This window comes from Ceratina calcarata, unplaced genomic scaffold, assembly GCF_001652005.2.
Source record: "Ceratina calcarata isolate Rehan_Ccalc_2016 unplaced genomic scaffold, ASM165200v1 scaffold203, whole genome shotgun sequence".
Lineage (NCBI taxonomy): Eukaryota > Metazoa > Arthropoda > Insecta > Hymenoptera > Apidae > Ceratina > Ceratina calcarata.
This window is the reverse complement of record NW_017141919.1, coordinates 230,292-246,900: the sequence shown is the minus strand read 5'-3', so window position 1 is coordinate 246,900 and position 16,609 is coordinate 230,292. Positions and strand designations below refer to the sequence as shown.

The window sequence follows — 16,609 nt, the reverse complement described above, 5'->3', positions numbered from 1 at the left end:
TACGTGCAACAGATAGTGACACGTAGGCGGAAACGCGTCCATTTTGTGGGTGAAATAAGAACGAAAACGCGTGGAATCTCGGCGCTCTCGGTAAAGGCATGATGAAAACGCGCGACGTTCCGCACAAAGTGGTTTCATACGGCGCGGCACGGCGCCGCTCAGCGACGCGACGACGCGACGCGGCCAGACCATTCAAATTGCGTTTCAACTATTTCTTGTCGTTACCGCGCGCTGCAAAAGCGGTAGATTAATTAAATTCGTTAATTGCAAGATGCATTTAGCGCGGGCAGCCTTTCCTGGCCGACGAGACGACCGCGCGGGGGCTCATACCGGCCTTATTCTTTACACGCTGTCGGCGTTACCACGTAAATTTAAGAGAAAGCCCGCTGACAAAAGAGCAAAAGACCCACTTTGCACGTCCGACCCCGTTGTGTTTCTTCGTGCCCGGTAAAACAGTTGATTCTTTCCCGGCGAGAAGGTTAATGTCCCTCGAGGGTGGCGTTCCGCGTTCACAATGGCAGAGCAACGTTTCTCTATTTACAATCCTTTTTACACTTCAGAATTGAATGCTGTGACTCGCGAGATTAATCGGATCCGTGGTCAGATGACAACTCTACAATTTCACCAAATGTGATATTTATATAATTCTCGATTTTATTAAATATTTGATCTAATATTATTGAAATGATTGAAATATTATAAGGCACTGTTTACTACAAAATATGACATAAAATTGTTTTAAAAATACAGGGTGAAAGTTGTACCATGCAACAGCCATAGTAAATTATGCTCTGTATAAAATTACATGGTGAGCCTGATATATTCTATTTTTTGGTCAATCAGAATTCAGTTCTATCAGGCTTTGCAATATATTAATAATTAAAAATGAAATCTTACCAACATGTATATTAATTTTTATAAATTGGTATTTAATGTATAATACATACGTACGACACATGGATATAGCAATTTGAATATTTGCAATGTTTACGCTCGACAAAGGCCTATTGATTTCTGGGAATACATATGTATTGTCCACCCGCCGATGGAGAGAGCAGAATACATTTTTAAATTCTTGTTTTCGCCGGTTTTTAAAATACGTTTTGATAAATTCACGCAGTTTGTCGGTGGCGCAGTCTGATTATTTGCAGCCATTTATGTCGTTAAATTTGACAAAAGTTTATTGATTTTTGCACGGAACGAGTCAACGAAAAACGAGTTAATTGTGGTTGTCGGCTATTTCCATCGATTAACCAACGCAAATATTGTCGGTGTACTCTTTAGTGTTTGAAACCGTGTGTCTCCCGCGATTGTAGACCGTTGCAATTGCACCCGTGTGTCGCGTAACAAAATTAACAATGGGGCTTTTTTTCAAACCTATTCCCCATTCGAATACGCTGTTGATAAATAAAAATCGCGACATTCGTGTTTATTCAATGACTTACGAATCAACAAACTGAATGAGAGCCTCAAATCTTTAAACTGACTGAAATTATAAATTATTGTTTGCATTAACGATCCAATTACTTCACGCCAAATTCCCTCGCAATTGAATAATCGTGCTATTAATATTATGGACATAACACATCAATGATTGAAGTATGTTTTTTATACAATTTCCTGAACCATGATTCCACCGCGTCTGGGTACATTAATTACAGAAGGGAAGGCAGGAATATACACTTTGTCTCTCTCTTTCATATCTCACATTTTCAATCTCACATTTTTAAGCTAATTTTAGGCTTATACCAAAGTGTTATAAACAGATTTAACAAAATGCAATCCAAATATAGAAATATTTTTTCGTTTTTACAATGTGCAATATCATCAATTTATATTTTCTACAAGTACACAAAAAACGGCGATCTAAAGAGACATAAGAAAATTTCCTTTGATTTTTCATGTAAATAACTTTCCATATGTTTATTCACATCCTTAGAAGATTTCACTAAACGTGTTATAATTAGAATATAGATACGATCCACTTATAGGAAGATTGAAAGTACAGAAAATATAAAGAACATCTATACTGTATATTAAAAGTTGCATGGATATCACAAAACTGACATGATAAAAGAAATGTTTATTTATTATAAATCAGATTCTTTACACGGTTTTATTTTACCTAAAAAGCTGCAGTCTATTTACAATACGTCTTAAGGCTTACGAACGCAGGTGTGTCTGAGCTTCATGTTTAAATAATGTGAGGTAACCGTTAACGTGGTGACACCACGGTTTGTCACCGGCGTGTGTGCCCGAGATGACTGCTGATGGTGGTTGCATGCACAGTGCATGCAATCAGACTAATAAGAACGTGGTATCCAGTAGTCCGTACCCGTGTACGGCCGGGCACACGTATAGTCGATGTTTACCCAACCAGACACCCTGGCTAAGTGACAGAATACACGTTGGCCGCGTTTTGATTCACAGAGGAGGACTTGATGCACGGGGGTGGTGCAGGTATTGGCGGGGGTTCTATAGTCGGACAGAACTCAATATTTGGGTGCTCGGCTGCAGGACACAGCGGGGTTAACCAGCTCGGCGGTGTTTACGTGAATGGCCGACCGTTGCCAGACTCCACAAGGCAGAAAATTGTCGAACTCGCCCACAGCGGTGCCAGGCCCTGCGACATTTCGCGAATACTGCAAGTCAGCAACGGATGCGTTTCTAAGATCCTCGGCAGGTCAGTGATCAAAGTGATTTATGCGAATTTCTATTCGTTTTCCAAGGAAAATCTCATTCTTCTCTAAAGAAATGTGTGCAATGTCATATGTATATTTGTTATATAAATATCCAAATCATTTAAGAAATACACGTGAAATTAAATTAAGCATATTTATAAGCACCTGAAAAAGAACATTTTTAATAATCTATGTAGATTTTGTAGGCACACAATTGTATCTAAACTCTGAGTTCTGTTTACTTACACATATACTCCAATCTTTATATTACAATAAAAAACGTTATCTTGCTACTTTTGAAACTTCATTCGTGTCCATTTTAATTGCAGAATGCAATTATCAATTTGTTACTGCAGAAATGGTTTTAATGGAGGAACTTCTTTATTTTTTCAGGTATTACGAAACCGGTTCGATTAAACCGCGTGCAATCGGTGGTAGCAAACCGCGCGTGGCTACCACGCCGGTAGTTAACAAAATTGCCGACTACAAACGGGAATGCCCGTCGATCTTCGCTTGGGAGATCCGCGATCGATTGTTACAAGAAGGCGTTTGCAATAACGACAACATACCAAGTGTAAGTACACAAAAATTTTATAATTGAAAATCGAATGATTGAACATTAAATTCTTCGTCTGTTTATCAAAAATGTATGCTGATACCTACATCATATTAAATGTGATCATCAGAAAAACCAATTCCATTTATATAATAAGGTTTTTTCTGGACCATCTTAACTTTAAATTAACTAACTACTTCCTTCGTCGAACAAATTTAAAACACAGTTCATCTAACACAATCACTCTAAATATACAAAAAAATGTCAAGAGCCACGATTAGTTCGGACTGCGCAGCTCTTCTCGTTCCAACGCGCAATTAGCAAATGACCGAGTCCCCGGTATCGGCGAATGAAAAGCGCAATGACTCCGTGGCGGTCGCGTTCCGGGCGTGCACCAAAGGGGATGCTCGTTCGGCCAGACACGGAGTCGCTTTGTACGGCGGTGGTTTATCAGGGTGCGCAGCCGGTCGGTACTTACCCGTCGGATCTGGCCACTCGACCCTAATCAAAGTCTCGTCAATACGATCGGCTGGGAGGGGTAATCGGTCCATTACGCGAGCCTCGGTATTGTCCACCCTCGGTCCTGTGCCTCACCCCTCCCTCTCCTTCTATCGAAGAATCCGCCCGTCTTCCCAAACATCCTTTTCACCCTCGCGAGCATCGATATTCCATGGCCTCCTTTTCCCTCCCTGGAAAATCCATGTCACGGATAGAAATGTACATTGCCGTTCAAAAGTTTGGATGTGCGTTTATCTTCATTTCAATATTAATCACGTAACGCTCAGAGTGCGGACTATTATGCATGCTGATAAGTTTAGAAAATAAAATCTACATTAAGATTTAAAAAATGATGATATATATGTATAAGAGGATTATAAAAATAGTCGAAGAGATAAAGAATATTAAAAATGAAAGTTCTGTTTAGATTTAGTTTTCTAAATTGAAATTACAAATGATCTGTCGCGCATAAAAAACTGCGATCTACTGTAAGTATCTGAACTTTTGAAGAGCAATGTATGAAAAGTCTTCTAGAGAGAAACGGCTCTCCCTGGACCCATCCCTTCGATTCCGGGTGTCTGTCAAGAATACCGAAGGGGATGGCACGCGTACGAGTCGTTATCCGTCGGCTCGTGGAGGAACCAGTCGCTTTCGCCGGTTCTTTGGGAACAGAGGAATACGGTCGGTTGCCAGAGAAGGAGGGGAGGGTGGTGATCAATCAGCTACGCGCGCACACAGAGGGACTCGTTTTCTCTCTTCCGTCGAACGCTTATCCGGTGTTCAGAAAGAAATGCGACTCGATCGGGAACGTTCCAGCTTTTAACTCGGGAATCGTTATAATGATCGTGCCGTACGGTTTGTAGGCGTAGCGGAGCAAAGGGTGGATCGTGATAGGATTGTCTGTTGTCCGTTGGATTGTTGGCGGGAGATGTCGATTGTAGCGGTTTTGATCGGTCGATCGGGTTTCGCGGTCTTTTGAACCGCTCGATGAAAATGTTCCGGCTCTCGTAACGAATGTACAGGTAGAGATAGCTGGTAAAATCATTGTTTGAATTCTCGTTCTACCTCCTGTCCCATCGTCGAACTTCTGAAATAAATTTTATTATCAATTATTCTCCTTTTAAAAATGCAAGAATAGCTTTAGTTATTTTCACTATGTTAAATTATATTCTTAAATATAAATTCTAATCATTCTTTCTTTAACTATTTCGGACCGGCTTTCTTCCAAAATTAAAACTGTTTAACTAGAAAGTTTGAGTTAGAATACGGTCTGTTAAATGTAATAATTGAACAAGTGATGATGGTGTCCTTCATGATTGGTCCACTATCAATGACGACGGTCGTCTCGCAGAACGGGTACGGGATCGACGTTAACGGTAATGACAGCAATGACGATGACGGTGGCCGGTAGCGTTGGCTGTTGCGGTGGGTACATATCGTCCGCGGCAATGGGGTGCGACGGGGTTAGTCGCCGACGAACGGATGGAAGCGGGTAGAATCAGGGTGAATGGGATCAGTTAAGCGTGTTGCACAATTATTCGTGTCCGGTCGCGCGTGTAATGGTCTGCATCGGTGCTGCGGCTGTTGTGCGGCGAGAGCCGAGTGGAGCGGAGCGTAGAGCAGCCAGGTTGCTTGGTTTGATGATGGAAAGCCTAGAGCCCTGGCCTGCGCTCGCCTCTCTCCCTCTCTATCTATCGACGCTGTATGCAGTTAGTCTCGAAAACGTCCTTTCCGTTCTCTCTACCCGCCGCCATTATTCCGCAGGATTGAGACGAATCTTGCGATACGAACTTTCCACGCTGAAACCCGCCCTTCCTCCCGTCGGATTGATTCTGGTTAAGGAACGCGCTGGTTCTTCGCTCCGCATTACACCGAGTTTCGTTTGTTTGCAATCGGATTGGTCGCGACGGTTTGCGTAATTCTCTAAGAACCGCTCGGTGTATGGAATTCTACTACAGATCGTAGACTCAATCGATTATTCAACAAAATTCTGATAATCCTGCAGGAATTCGTAATTTGTCGAGATTCAGAAAACATTTCTTTTTATACACGCAACTTCGAAGTTTGAAAGAAAAAAGGACCTAACAGTCCTAACACAATGTTTTCAGGTTTCACTCTGTATATCGTTTCTCGTAGAGTGACTCTTGTTACATATTTTATTTGCACGTCACTTAAAGGTTCGATTGCCATCGCGTTAATCGTGTTTGGTTATATTACAAAGCTAAGGTTACTCGCTTGAGTGTCGACTCGAGACCGATCCCATCGAGGCGGGAAACAAAAAGCGTGATTGAATTTATCGGCTTTTATGCAGCGTAATAACGCGAACCCCTCTCTCGTATTCTTGATCCCCGTGATATGTACACGCGAACCACTCGAGGCCAAACAACGTCGTTGGCACCCGACACGGGGGCGCGGGGAGCGGCGCAGCGTTCAGCCATTATTTCTTAAGTCGAGCCACGCGAGAAGGATCGGCTTTTGCGCTTCTACCCTTTCTCTCTTTCTTTCGATGAACCTTTCAGCGAAACCCCGTAATTAAGAAGCTTCGCTCGATATCCTCCACAGCCACCGGCCAAGGTTCCATAGGAGAAGTGTTCGGCTCTCGCTGCTGCTGCTGCTGCTGCTGCTAGTTGCACCGAGTCGATGGGTTCCGGGGATGGGGTTGCGCAGGAAGGTAGGGTGGGTGGCTCGAGCGCGCGTAGAACACCGAGACTATTATGTACGAGAGTCGAGAGCACGAGGCTCGCCCCCGTGGCTCGTTATAACTTTAGAGTTAGCCAGTGGTTTGGTCGCGGTACAAGGTGAAGAAGACCGCGCCGTTGCGCCGTCCTGGTTAGGGGAGCGAAGAGCCATGGAAACCGTTTTATGTAATAATAATTGGATGGCGGTGTCCTTTCATCTGCTAGTCTCTCCCTCACCGTGAAGGTCGCCAAAGAGAACCGGGGCGGGAGTGCTGGCCGCGGTGAAAGATAACCGACGTGTATCTAACCATGGAATGATTGTTGCGAATAAAGAAGCTGACAAATCTGTGTAAAAATATTCTCCTCGAGTCTTCTCAGTTTCCAGGATCATAAACTTCTATCTAGTAATATACCCTCCGATTATTGCAGCTCGAACTCCTATCCCGAAGTCAGAAATGAACAGGAAGTATTACGTGCAAACTACACATTTATTTTAAGGGCATCGACTCCACTCAGGCAAAATGGTACCTCAAACTAGACAGTAAAACGAATGTGGTCCTGATTCTCTGAGTGAATCGAAAGGTGTAAACCTCTCTTTTTGGTCAATTCAGTGGGTACCATTAATATTCTTAAATTATATTCTTAAATATAAATTCTAATCATTCTTTCTTTAACTATTTCGGACCGGCTTTCTTCCAAAATTAAAACTGTTTAACTAGAAAGTTTGAGTTAGAATACGGTCTGTTAAATGTAATAATTGAACAAGTGATGATGGTGTCCTTCATGATTGGTCCACTATCAATGACGACGGTCGTCTCGCAGAACGGGTACGGGATCGACGTTAACGGTAATGACAGCAATGACGATGACGGTGGCCGGTAGCGTTGGCTGTTGCGGTGGGTACATATCGTCCGCGGCAATGGGGTGCGACGGGGTTAGTCGCCGACGAACGGATGGAAGCGGGTAGAATCAGGGTGAATGGGATCAGTTAAGCGTGTTGCACAATTATTCGTGTCCGGTCGCGCGTGTAATGGTCTGCATCGGTGCTGCGGCTGTTGTGCGGCGAGAGCCGAGTGGAGCGGAGCGTAGAGCAGCCAGGTTGCTTGGTTTGATGATGGAAAGCCTAGAGCCCTGGCCTGCGCTCGCCTCTCTCCCTCTCTATCTATCGACGCTGTATGCAGTTAGTCTCGAAAACGTCCTTTCCGTTCTCTCTACCCGCCGCCATTATTCCGCAGGATTGAGACGAATCTTGCGATACGAACTTTCCACGCTGAAACCCGCCCTTCCTCCCGTCGGATTGATTCTGGTTAAGGAACGCGCTGGTTCTTCGCTCCGCATTACACCGAGTTTCGTTTGTTTGCAATCGGATTGGTCGCGACGGTTTGCGTAATTCTCTAAGAACCGCTCGGTGTATGGAATTCTACTACAGATCGTAGACTCAATCGATTATTCAACAAAATTCTGATAATCCTGCAGGAATTCGTAATTTGTCGAGATTCAGAAAACATTTCTTTTTATACACGCAACTTCGAAGTTTGAAAGAAAAAAGGACCTAACAGTCCTAACACAATGTTTTCAGGTTTCACTCTGTATATCGTTTCTCGTAGAGTGACTCTTGTTACATATTTTATTTGCACGTCACTTAAAGGTTCGATTGCCATCGCGTTAATCGTGTTTGGTTATATTACAAAGCTAAGGTTACTCGCTTGAGTGTCGACTCGAGACCGATCCCATCGAGGCGGGAAACAAAAAGCGTGATTGAATTTATCGGCTTTTATGCAGCGTAATAACGCGAACCCCTCTCTCGTATTCTTGATCCCCGTGATATGTACACGCGAACCACTCGAGGCCAAACAACGTCGTTGGCACCCGACACGGGGGCGCGGGGAGCGGCGCAGCGTTCAGCCATTATTTCTTAAGTCGAGCCACGCGAGAAGGATCGGCTTTTGCGCTTCTACCCTTTCTCTCTTTCTTTCGATGAACCTTTCAGCGAAACCCCGTAATTAAGAAGCTTCGCTCGATATCCTCCACAGCCACCGGCCAAGGTTCCATAGGAGAAGTGTTCGGCTCTCGCTGCTGCTGCTGCTGCTGCTGCTAGTTGCACCGAGTCGATGGGTTCCGGGGATGGGGTTGCGCAGGAAGGTAGGGTGGGTGGCTCGAGCGCGCGTAGAACACCGAGACTATTATGTACGAGAGTCGAGAGCACGAGGCTCGCCCCCGTGGCTCGTTATAACTTTAGAGTTAGCCAGTGGTTTGGTCGCGGTACAAGGTGAAGAAGACCGCGCCGTTGCGCCGTCCTGGTTAGGGGAGCGAAGAGCCATGGAAACCGTTTTATGTAATAATAATTGGATGGCGGTGTCCTTTCATCTGCTAGTCTCTCCCTCACCGTGAAGGTCGCCAAAGAGAACCGGGGCGGGAGTGCTGGCCGCGGTGAAAGATAACCGACGTGTATCTAACCATGGAATGATTGTTGCGAATAAAGAAGCTGACAAATCTGTGTAAAAATATTCTCCTCGAGTCTTCTCAGTTTCCAGGATCATAAACTTCTATCTAGTAATATACCCTCCGATTATTGCAGCTCGAACTCCTATCCCGAAGTCAGAAATGAACAGGAAGTATTACGTGCAAACTACACATTTATTTTAAGGGCATCGACTCCACTCAGGCAAAATGGTACCTCAAACTAGACAGTAAAACGAATGTGGTCCTGATTCTCTGAGTGAATCGAAAGGTGTAAACCTCTCTTTTTGGTCAATTCAGTGGGTACCATTAATATTCTATTATCGCGCCGCTTTCGAAATCTACCCCCTAAATCAATCGCTTCGAATAATGCGTCAGTTACTCTTACATTCGAATCAAACTAATTTACACACAATTTCGTTTCCTTTTAGCCCTTATTACTTGTACAATTATTGATGATCAGATGAAAGGAAGAGAAGTGATTTAGATTGCTTGTAATTCGTGTTGCAGGTATCGTCCATCAACAGGGTACTGAGGAACCTGGCTTCGCAGAAGGAGCAACAGGCGGCGGCTGTGCAGGCGCATCAGGGCGCAGAGAGCGTGTACGACAAGCTCCGGATGTTCAACGGCCAGGCTGCAGGTTGGCCACCGGCCTGGTATTCCGCTACGCCCTCTCATCATCCTCTGGCCACCGGAATCCCGACAGCGGCGACCCCCGGCTCCGGCCAGTCGCTGCTACCCACCAGCCAGCTTCACGGTCGCGACGATTCCCTGCTGAAACGAAGTGGTGAGTCCCAATTACATATACGTTAATTGCTAAATGCAACGCGTGCCGCCCACGCGTCATGCCACCCATGCCACCGTTGTTAATAAACCTAAACCGCACTCATCGATATTCTTCTTTTAAACACGTGCGAGAAGTCCCTATTGACCTAATCCTGGAAGCAAGTTCATTGAGGAGAACTCCACGAACTGTTCAGCCGAGATCTATGCGTCTAGACTATACATTTTATGGACTTATAAAAAGATTTAATGTGCAGATGTGAGGAATATACATAATGCAAAGATTAATGCATTATTCACGAACTTGCATTTATATACTTTGTTCCGTATTCATTTATGTACACACATACAATGTGCACTTATCTATATTTATCTGCTAACTGTATGTATATATAATATGTACATATTCTCGCTGTACATGTTATATGCACTCTTTAGAACTGCACATTTAAATTTCTATAAATGCATCGAACAATGAACTAATTATCGTTGTAAGAAACACCGTTCCTGGTTAGCAACTGAAATTCTTAATCCGTGAAAAGATTCGATGGAACTGTTTCAACAGTTCGCAACACGAACGTAAACGGAATTGTCGAGCGGTACACCGGTGCTCCAAGGGGTTCCTTTCACGCGGTCGAGAAAGGCCGCACAATCAGACAAACGATATAGGAATCCGGTCCTCTCAATGCTTGATCCACTTTTTCCCCAAGCATCGGCGGATCCACAATGCTCTCGAACCCGAGGTAAAAGTCAAGGGAACACCCTCGAGCTCGAGGTATTATAATCTGCTCGTACGCGCGACACCCTCGCCTTCGCCCTCACGATCATCCTTCCGAGAACCGCATTGTGCGTTGGTAATTCCATCGTGCGTTTCGCACCGAACTAAAAGGAAACGCGTCGTTGGATCAAAACGTCGTTCCTAATAGGATCAGGGTAATCGTGGCCTGCGACCATAGCCCCAATTGCTTCCCAAGCGACGTGTGAAAAATGTTAATTGCACACGTAATTTAGTAACTAATTTTCATTGAATACAATAATTAGACTGTAGATTCTATGCATTTTTCGGAAAAATTGTATAGACAGAAAAACATAAAGAATGTTGATAACATAACAAAAAATAATATAATTATTTTTTATTTCAATCTAAATTTCATTTTTTCGATTGTCATTACAAATATTTTGTAAAAAAATCCGGAGTTCGATAATAATAGAAAGTTTGTCAATAGTTGACGCGAGTAGAGTCTACGGATAGCAGCGTTGCAGGGTGGCAGTATTTCGAATTGGCAAGAGAGAATGAAGGGGGTTGGGAAAGGAGGATAGCGGGCGAGAGATTTCGTAGGGTGTAGGAGGGTGGGAGACGCGCGAGAGATGAGCGAACGAGAAAGCGAGCAGCTGACGAGAGGCCGATATACATATAGGTATACATAGAAAATACATATACATATATATAGCGTAAGGGCAAATATATAGGTAGCGTACGGAGGGACGGACAGAGGGAAAGGGAAATGGCAGGAAGGTATCGGGAGAGGGATGGAAAGAGGCGAGGGTTCGGTGCGCGGAAGCGGAAAGTAATCGCGGCTCACCGGGAACTGTCGACGACGACGACGGCGACGGCGACGTCGAAGAGGAGGACCATCTTTCTGTGTACGCACCGATACGAGAGCTATGATCCAAAGAAGTCTACATGGATGCCCCTTTTCTGTCCCTTTTCCCACTGTTCCTAGGAATCCTGAGGACGTTCTACTCGTCGCGAAATCACTGGAACGATACTACCGGGAAGGGACCGCCTTTAATTGGATCGCTCTCCTCGAGGCAAACGGCGGAAACTTCGAATACCGCGTGATGTTTCTCTCTCTTTCATGGACCGCATCATCCTTATTTCCTTTCCTGACGCATGAATTTTCTTCCCTTCGCGCGAAATCAATACTAGATTATCTGATTATGGGCACAGTGGAATAAATTAATTTTAATACTGTGGAAAACTCGTGTATTTTTTCAGACACCGGTTCTTTGTTGTCGCATCAGCAGGAAACGACGTCGGATGGGAATTCGGAACACAATTCATCTGGCGACGAGGACTCGCAGGTTCGGCTCAGGCTAAAGCGGAAGCTGCAGCGCAATCGAACATCCTTCTCGAACGAACAGATCGATAGTCTCGAGAAAGGTTAGTGTCTAAACGAATTTAGCTAAGGGTATCAGCCTCATAACGCTGAAACGTTGTCATGCACATCTATTATTCTTAAAATGTTGCACATATGCTCACTGCTCCTTGTCCGCTTCACAGCGCCGCGTATTTAGAGATGGTCAAGATAGATTAGCACTTTCCTCGAATTGTAAAGTATCAGGACAGTTTAAGTCAAAAAACCACAGCAATAAAATTTTTAATTCATTGATTACGATAAATGCTGGTACAACGTTTCACGTAATAATTGATACAACAATTGGTATAATAATTGATACAATAACCCATTTGTCAAACATTTTGCATCGAACTGAAAAAAGTAAAAATTGTTTCATCTTTAATAAATCTCTCATGTCGTATGAGCATGACAGTTATTCAATTACTTAGGATTGACAGTGTAAATGTATGTGCGTCTACAACGTCGACCTCCTCCAGCTCGCGCTTCTCTAATTGGATTCGTGACCATTCATATCGCGCTGCGTTCGAGTGTCGTCGATAATTATCATTTTAATCTCGTCTCACGGTGAATCGAAATTATGCGCGATTAGTAAAAAATTCTGCACGCGTGCATTGGATCAGGGTAATCGTGGCCTGCGACCATAGCCCCAATTGCTTCCCAAGCGACGTGTGAAAAATGTTAATTGCACACGTAATTTAGTAACTAATTTTCATTGAATACAATAATTAGACTGTAGATTCTATGCATTTTTCGGAAAAATTGTATAGACAGAAAAACATAAAGAATGTTGATAACATAACAAAAAATAATATAATTATTTTTTATTTCAATCTAAATTTCATTTTTTCGATTGTCATTACAAATATTTTGTAAAAAAATCCGGAGTTCGATAATAATAGAAAGTTTGTCAATAGTTGACGCGAGTAGAGTCTACGGATAGCAGCGTTGCAGGGTGGCAGTATTTCGAATTGGCAAGAGAGAATGAAGGGGGTTGGGAAAGGAGGATAGCGGGCGAGAGATTTCGTAGGGTGTAGGAGGGTGGGAGACGCGCGAGAGATGAGCGAACGAGAAAGCGAGCAGCTGACGAGAGGCCGATATACATATAGGTATACATAGAAAATACATATACATATATATAGCGTAAGGGCAAATATATAGGTAGCGTACGGAGGGACGGACAGAGGGAAAGGGAAATGGCAGGAAGGTATCGGGAGAGGGATGGAAAGAGGCGAGGGTTCGGTGCGCGGAAGCGGAAAGTAATCGCGGCTCACCGGGAACTGTCGACGACGACGACGGCGACGGCGACGTCGAAGAGGAGGACCATCTTTCTGTGTACGCACCGATACGAGAGCTATGATCCAAAGAAGTCTACATGGATGCCCCTTTTCTGTCCCTTTTCCCACTGTTCCTAGGAATCCTGAGGACGTTCTACTCGTCGCGAAATCACTGGAACGATACTACCGGGAAGGGACCGCCTTTAATTGGATCGCTCTCCTCGAGGCAAACGGCGGAAACTTCGAATACCGCGTGATGTTTCTCTCTCTTTCATGGACCGCATCATCCTTATTTCCTTTCCTGACGCATGAATTTTCTTCCCTTCGCGCGAAATCAATACTAGATTATCTGATTATGGGCACAGTGGAATAAATTAATTTTAATACTGTGGAAAACTCGTGTATTTTTTCAGACACCGGTTCTTTGTTGTCGCATCAGCAGGAAACGACGTCGGATGGGAATTCGGAACACAATTCATCTGGCGACGAGGACTCGCAGGTTCGGCTCAGGCTAAAGCGGAAGCTGCAGCGCAATCGAACATCCTTCTCGAACGAACAGATCGATAGTCTCGAGAAAGGTTAGTGTCTAAACGAATTTAGCTAAGGGTATCAGCCTCATAACGCTGAAACGTTGTCATGCACATCTATTATTCTTAAAATGTTGCACATATGCTCACTGCTCCTTGTCCGCTTCACAGCGCCGCGTATTTAGAGATGGTCAAGATAGATTAGCACTTTCCTCGAATTGTAAAGTATCAGGACAGTTTAAGTCAAAAAACCACAGCAATAAAATTTTTAATTCATTGATTACGATAAATGCTGGTACAACGTTTCACGTAATAATTGATACAACAATTGGTATAATAATTGATACAATAACCCATTTGTCAAACATTTTGCATCGAACTGAAAAAAGTAAAAATTGTTTCATCTTTAATAAATCTCTCATGTCGTATGAGCATGACAGTTATTCAATTACTTAGGATTGACAGTGTAAATGTATGTGCGTCTACAACGTCGACCTCCTCCAGCTCGCGCTTCTCTAATTGGATTCGTGACCATTCATATCGCGCTGCGTTCGAGTGTCGTCGATAATTATCATTTTAATCTCGTCTCACGGTGAATCGAAATTATGCGCGATTAGTAAAAAATTCTGCACGCGTGCATGCAAATGTATCCGTGTACAGTCGATCGTGAAAGTAGGAAATGTTCTGTGAAATGTTTAAACTAGTTGAAATACGCTAAATGTGGCAAATATACTTTTTTAAAAGGACCAATCATAAGGACCACCTCGATTTTCGTCGTTATTATTATACGTAGCAAAGAATCTTTATACTGTATAATTTTAAGGGACTATAGTAGTCACGTGACTTTTCTCACGTTTGTCGATAAAATTTTGACGTTTTTTGCTCTGTCTTATCGATAACCAGGCAAGAATAGTGAACTACACTTTTCGTCTTTATATGAAAAGATTTTTGGGTCGTCAAGTACCTCTTTGAAAGACGAAAGTTAAATCTGGCGTGCTCTGGTCTTTATTACTAAATATCAGCATATTCTGATTAAATCATGACCAGAGCACGCCAGATTTATCTTTTTTCTTTTCAAAGAGGTACCTGACGACCTAAAAATATTCTCACATATAAACGAAAAGTGCATATTTTTGGCTAATTTTGTAGATAACATTAACAGCCTGCCTTATCGCGCTGCTACCATAATAGAAGAGATATGAAAAGTCATCAACACATTTGTAAATGAGATTGTATAATTTTTCCTGCACCGAACGATGAAACAATCTATTCTTTACAAAGACTATTACCTACTACCATTAATTAAGGAGATATTTGCATTTTAGTGTTGTTACGAAATCACAACTCCTTTGATACCGTCGTAATAACTTTATTCACAGGAAAGATTCAATATGACGAATTGCGATATTTTCTGAATCGCGAAAATAATGATTGTTTTACATGATGTAATAAATCTAGCGGTATACTGTTGCATTTAGTAATGATACGATCTTTCATATCGGAAATTGTAATCGGAGCTTCAATAGATGTATACTGTATTTTTCAAGTAGTAAGAAAAAGTCGAGGGGGTTAAATCAGGCAAGCTTCTCGGAAAATTAATGGAACCTCGCCTTATCCAGCGATCCGGAAATACTTGATTAATATACAATCTTCCTATTCTTCCATTCAGTCCATGACGTGCAGGATAACCATCTTGTTGGAGCCACATTGTTTGTTGAATATGCAACGACAAATCATATAGAGTATGTGTCAAAAAATTGTGCATATTTTTGTCCAGTCGGTGAACCTTCGACAAAGTATGGTTTAATAATACGATTCCCGAGATATCTCTTTAACTAATGTCTTTTCGATATTTGTTGGAATATGTTAAAATACTTAAATCTCTGAGTAAAGAATCTTGTGTTTCCATCAATATTAATAGGTTAATACTTTTTTATAGAGATTATAAAGCTTCATCTATCATTGCAGGAAAAGGTATACAATCTCATTTAAAAAGATGTTTCTACTATGCGCCTACAAAATAGCTCACAATACCAGAATGTGCCTCTCTCTAGACCATACAACATATTTTTTACTATAATAATAACGGTGAAAACCGAGGTGATAATATCCGAGAAACCACTTTGTATAGTACATATGTATATGACACACTTAACTAACTACAGTCATTGTCAATGTAATCGTTATTTTCATACGACATGAAACGTTAAAAATCGCATAAATATGTGCGATATTCACATATTCGGTAATTTTTGCGAATTAGCGTATAGATAAAGTTGGTCGCAAAAGCGCGGCAACGACCGAAAATGGAGGCACGTTTAATAACGAGCACTTGTTGCAAACTGGTTTCGTTTTAGAATTCGAGCGGACACATTACCCGGACGTGTTTGCACGGGAGCGTCTCGCCGAGAAGATTGGATTGCCTGAGGCACGTATCCAGGTGAGTGTGAATGTGCGAATGCGGCGTGTGCTTCCTCTTTCTCGTTCGCTCCACCCACCGCCTTTTACTCTCTTCCCCCCTCTCACTCTCTTTTCACCATTATTCCACTCTCGTTCTCTCTTCTTGTTCTTTCTCTCTCCCGCGCTTCGTGTCCGTTCTCTTTATCCGCGACGCGACGCGACGTCTTCCTTTTACCTTCTAGCCGTGGCTCTTGAAGAGGTCGGCTGGTAAGTGCGACGACGCCCTTTCATTAAACGGTTCGAAACGCGTGACCACGCCACACGGGGACGTTAAACACCTCAGAGGATGAATCCGCGAGACCACACGGGGGATTTCGTCTTTATTCCGACCTCCACTCCTTTGCCTCCTTTCGCGCGTGTCTTCACGCGTACTTAATGTACCCCTGAGACGCGTCAAATTAATTATCTTCTCCAGTAGACTGAATCTCGTTAGTCTAATAGTATTTTACAATTATCAGGTAGATTTATACCTCGACAACACGTAACAAACAATTCTTTTACAACATGCTAATTGATATACAGTAACAAAATAAAGTGAGAATTAAATATAA

At 42.9% G+C, this 16,609-nt stretch overlaps 1 protein-coding gene across 1 annotated transcript in view; it reads left to right on the top strand.

Moving 5' to 3' along the window:
* Nucleotides 1-771: 771 nt before the first annotated feature.
* toy (paired box 6 protein twin of eyeless) overlaps nt 772-16,609 on the top strand; it is a 31,998-nt gene continuing 16,160 nt past the window's right edge. The window contains exons 1-6 of the mRNA XM_026811196.1: nt 772-808; nt 2,431-2,683; nt 3,075-3,255; nt 9,384-9,660; nt 11,656-11,820; nt 15,956-16,038. Coding sequence (XP_026666997.1) covers nt 787-808; nt 2,431-2,683; nt 3,075-3,255; nt 9,384-9,660; nt 11,656-11,820; nt 15,956-16,038 — 981 coding nt within the window. The 5' untranslated portion in view covers nt 772-786. The remainder of the gene's footprint in view (nt 809-2,430; nt 2,684-3,074; nt 3,256-9,383; nt 9,661-11,655; nt 11,821-15,955; nt 16,039-16,609) is intronic.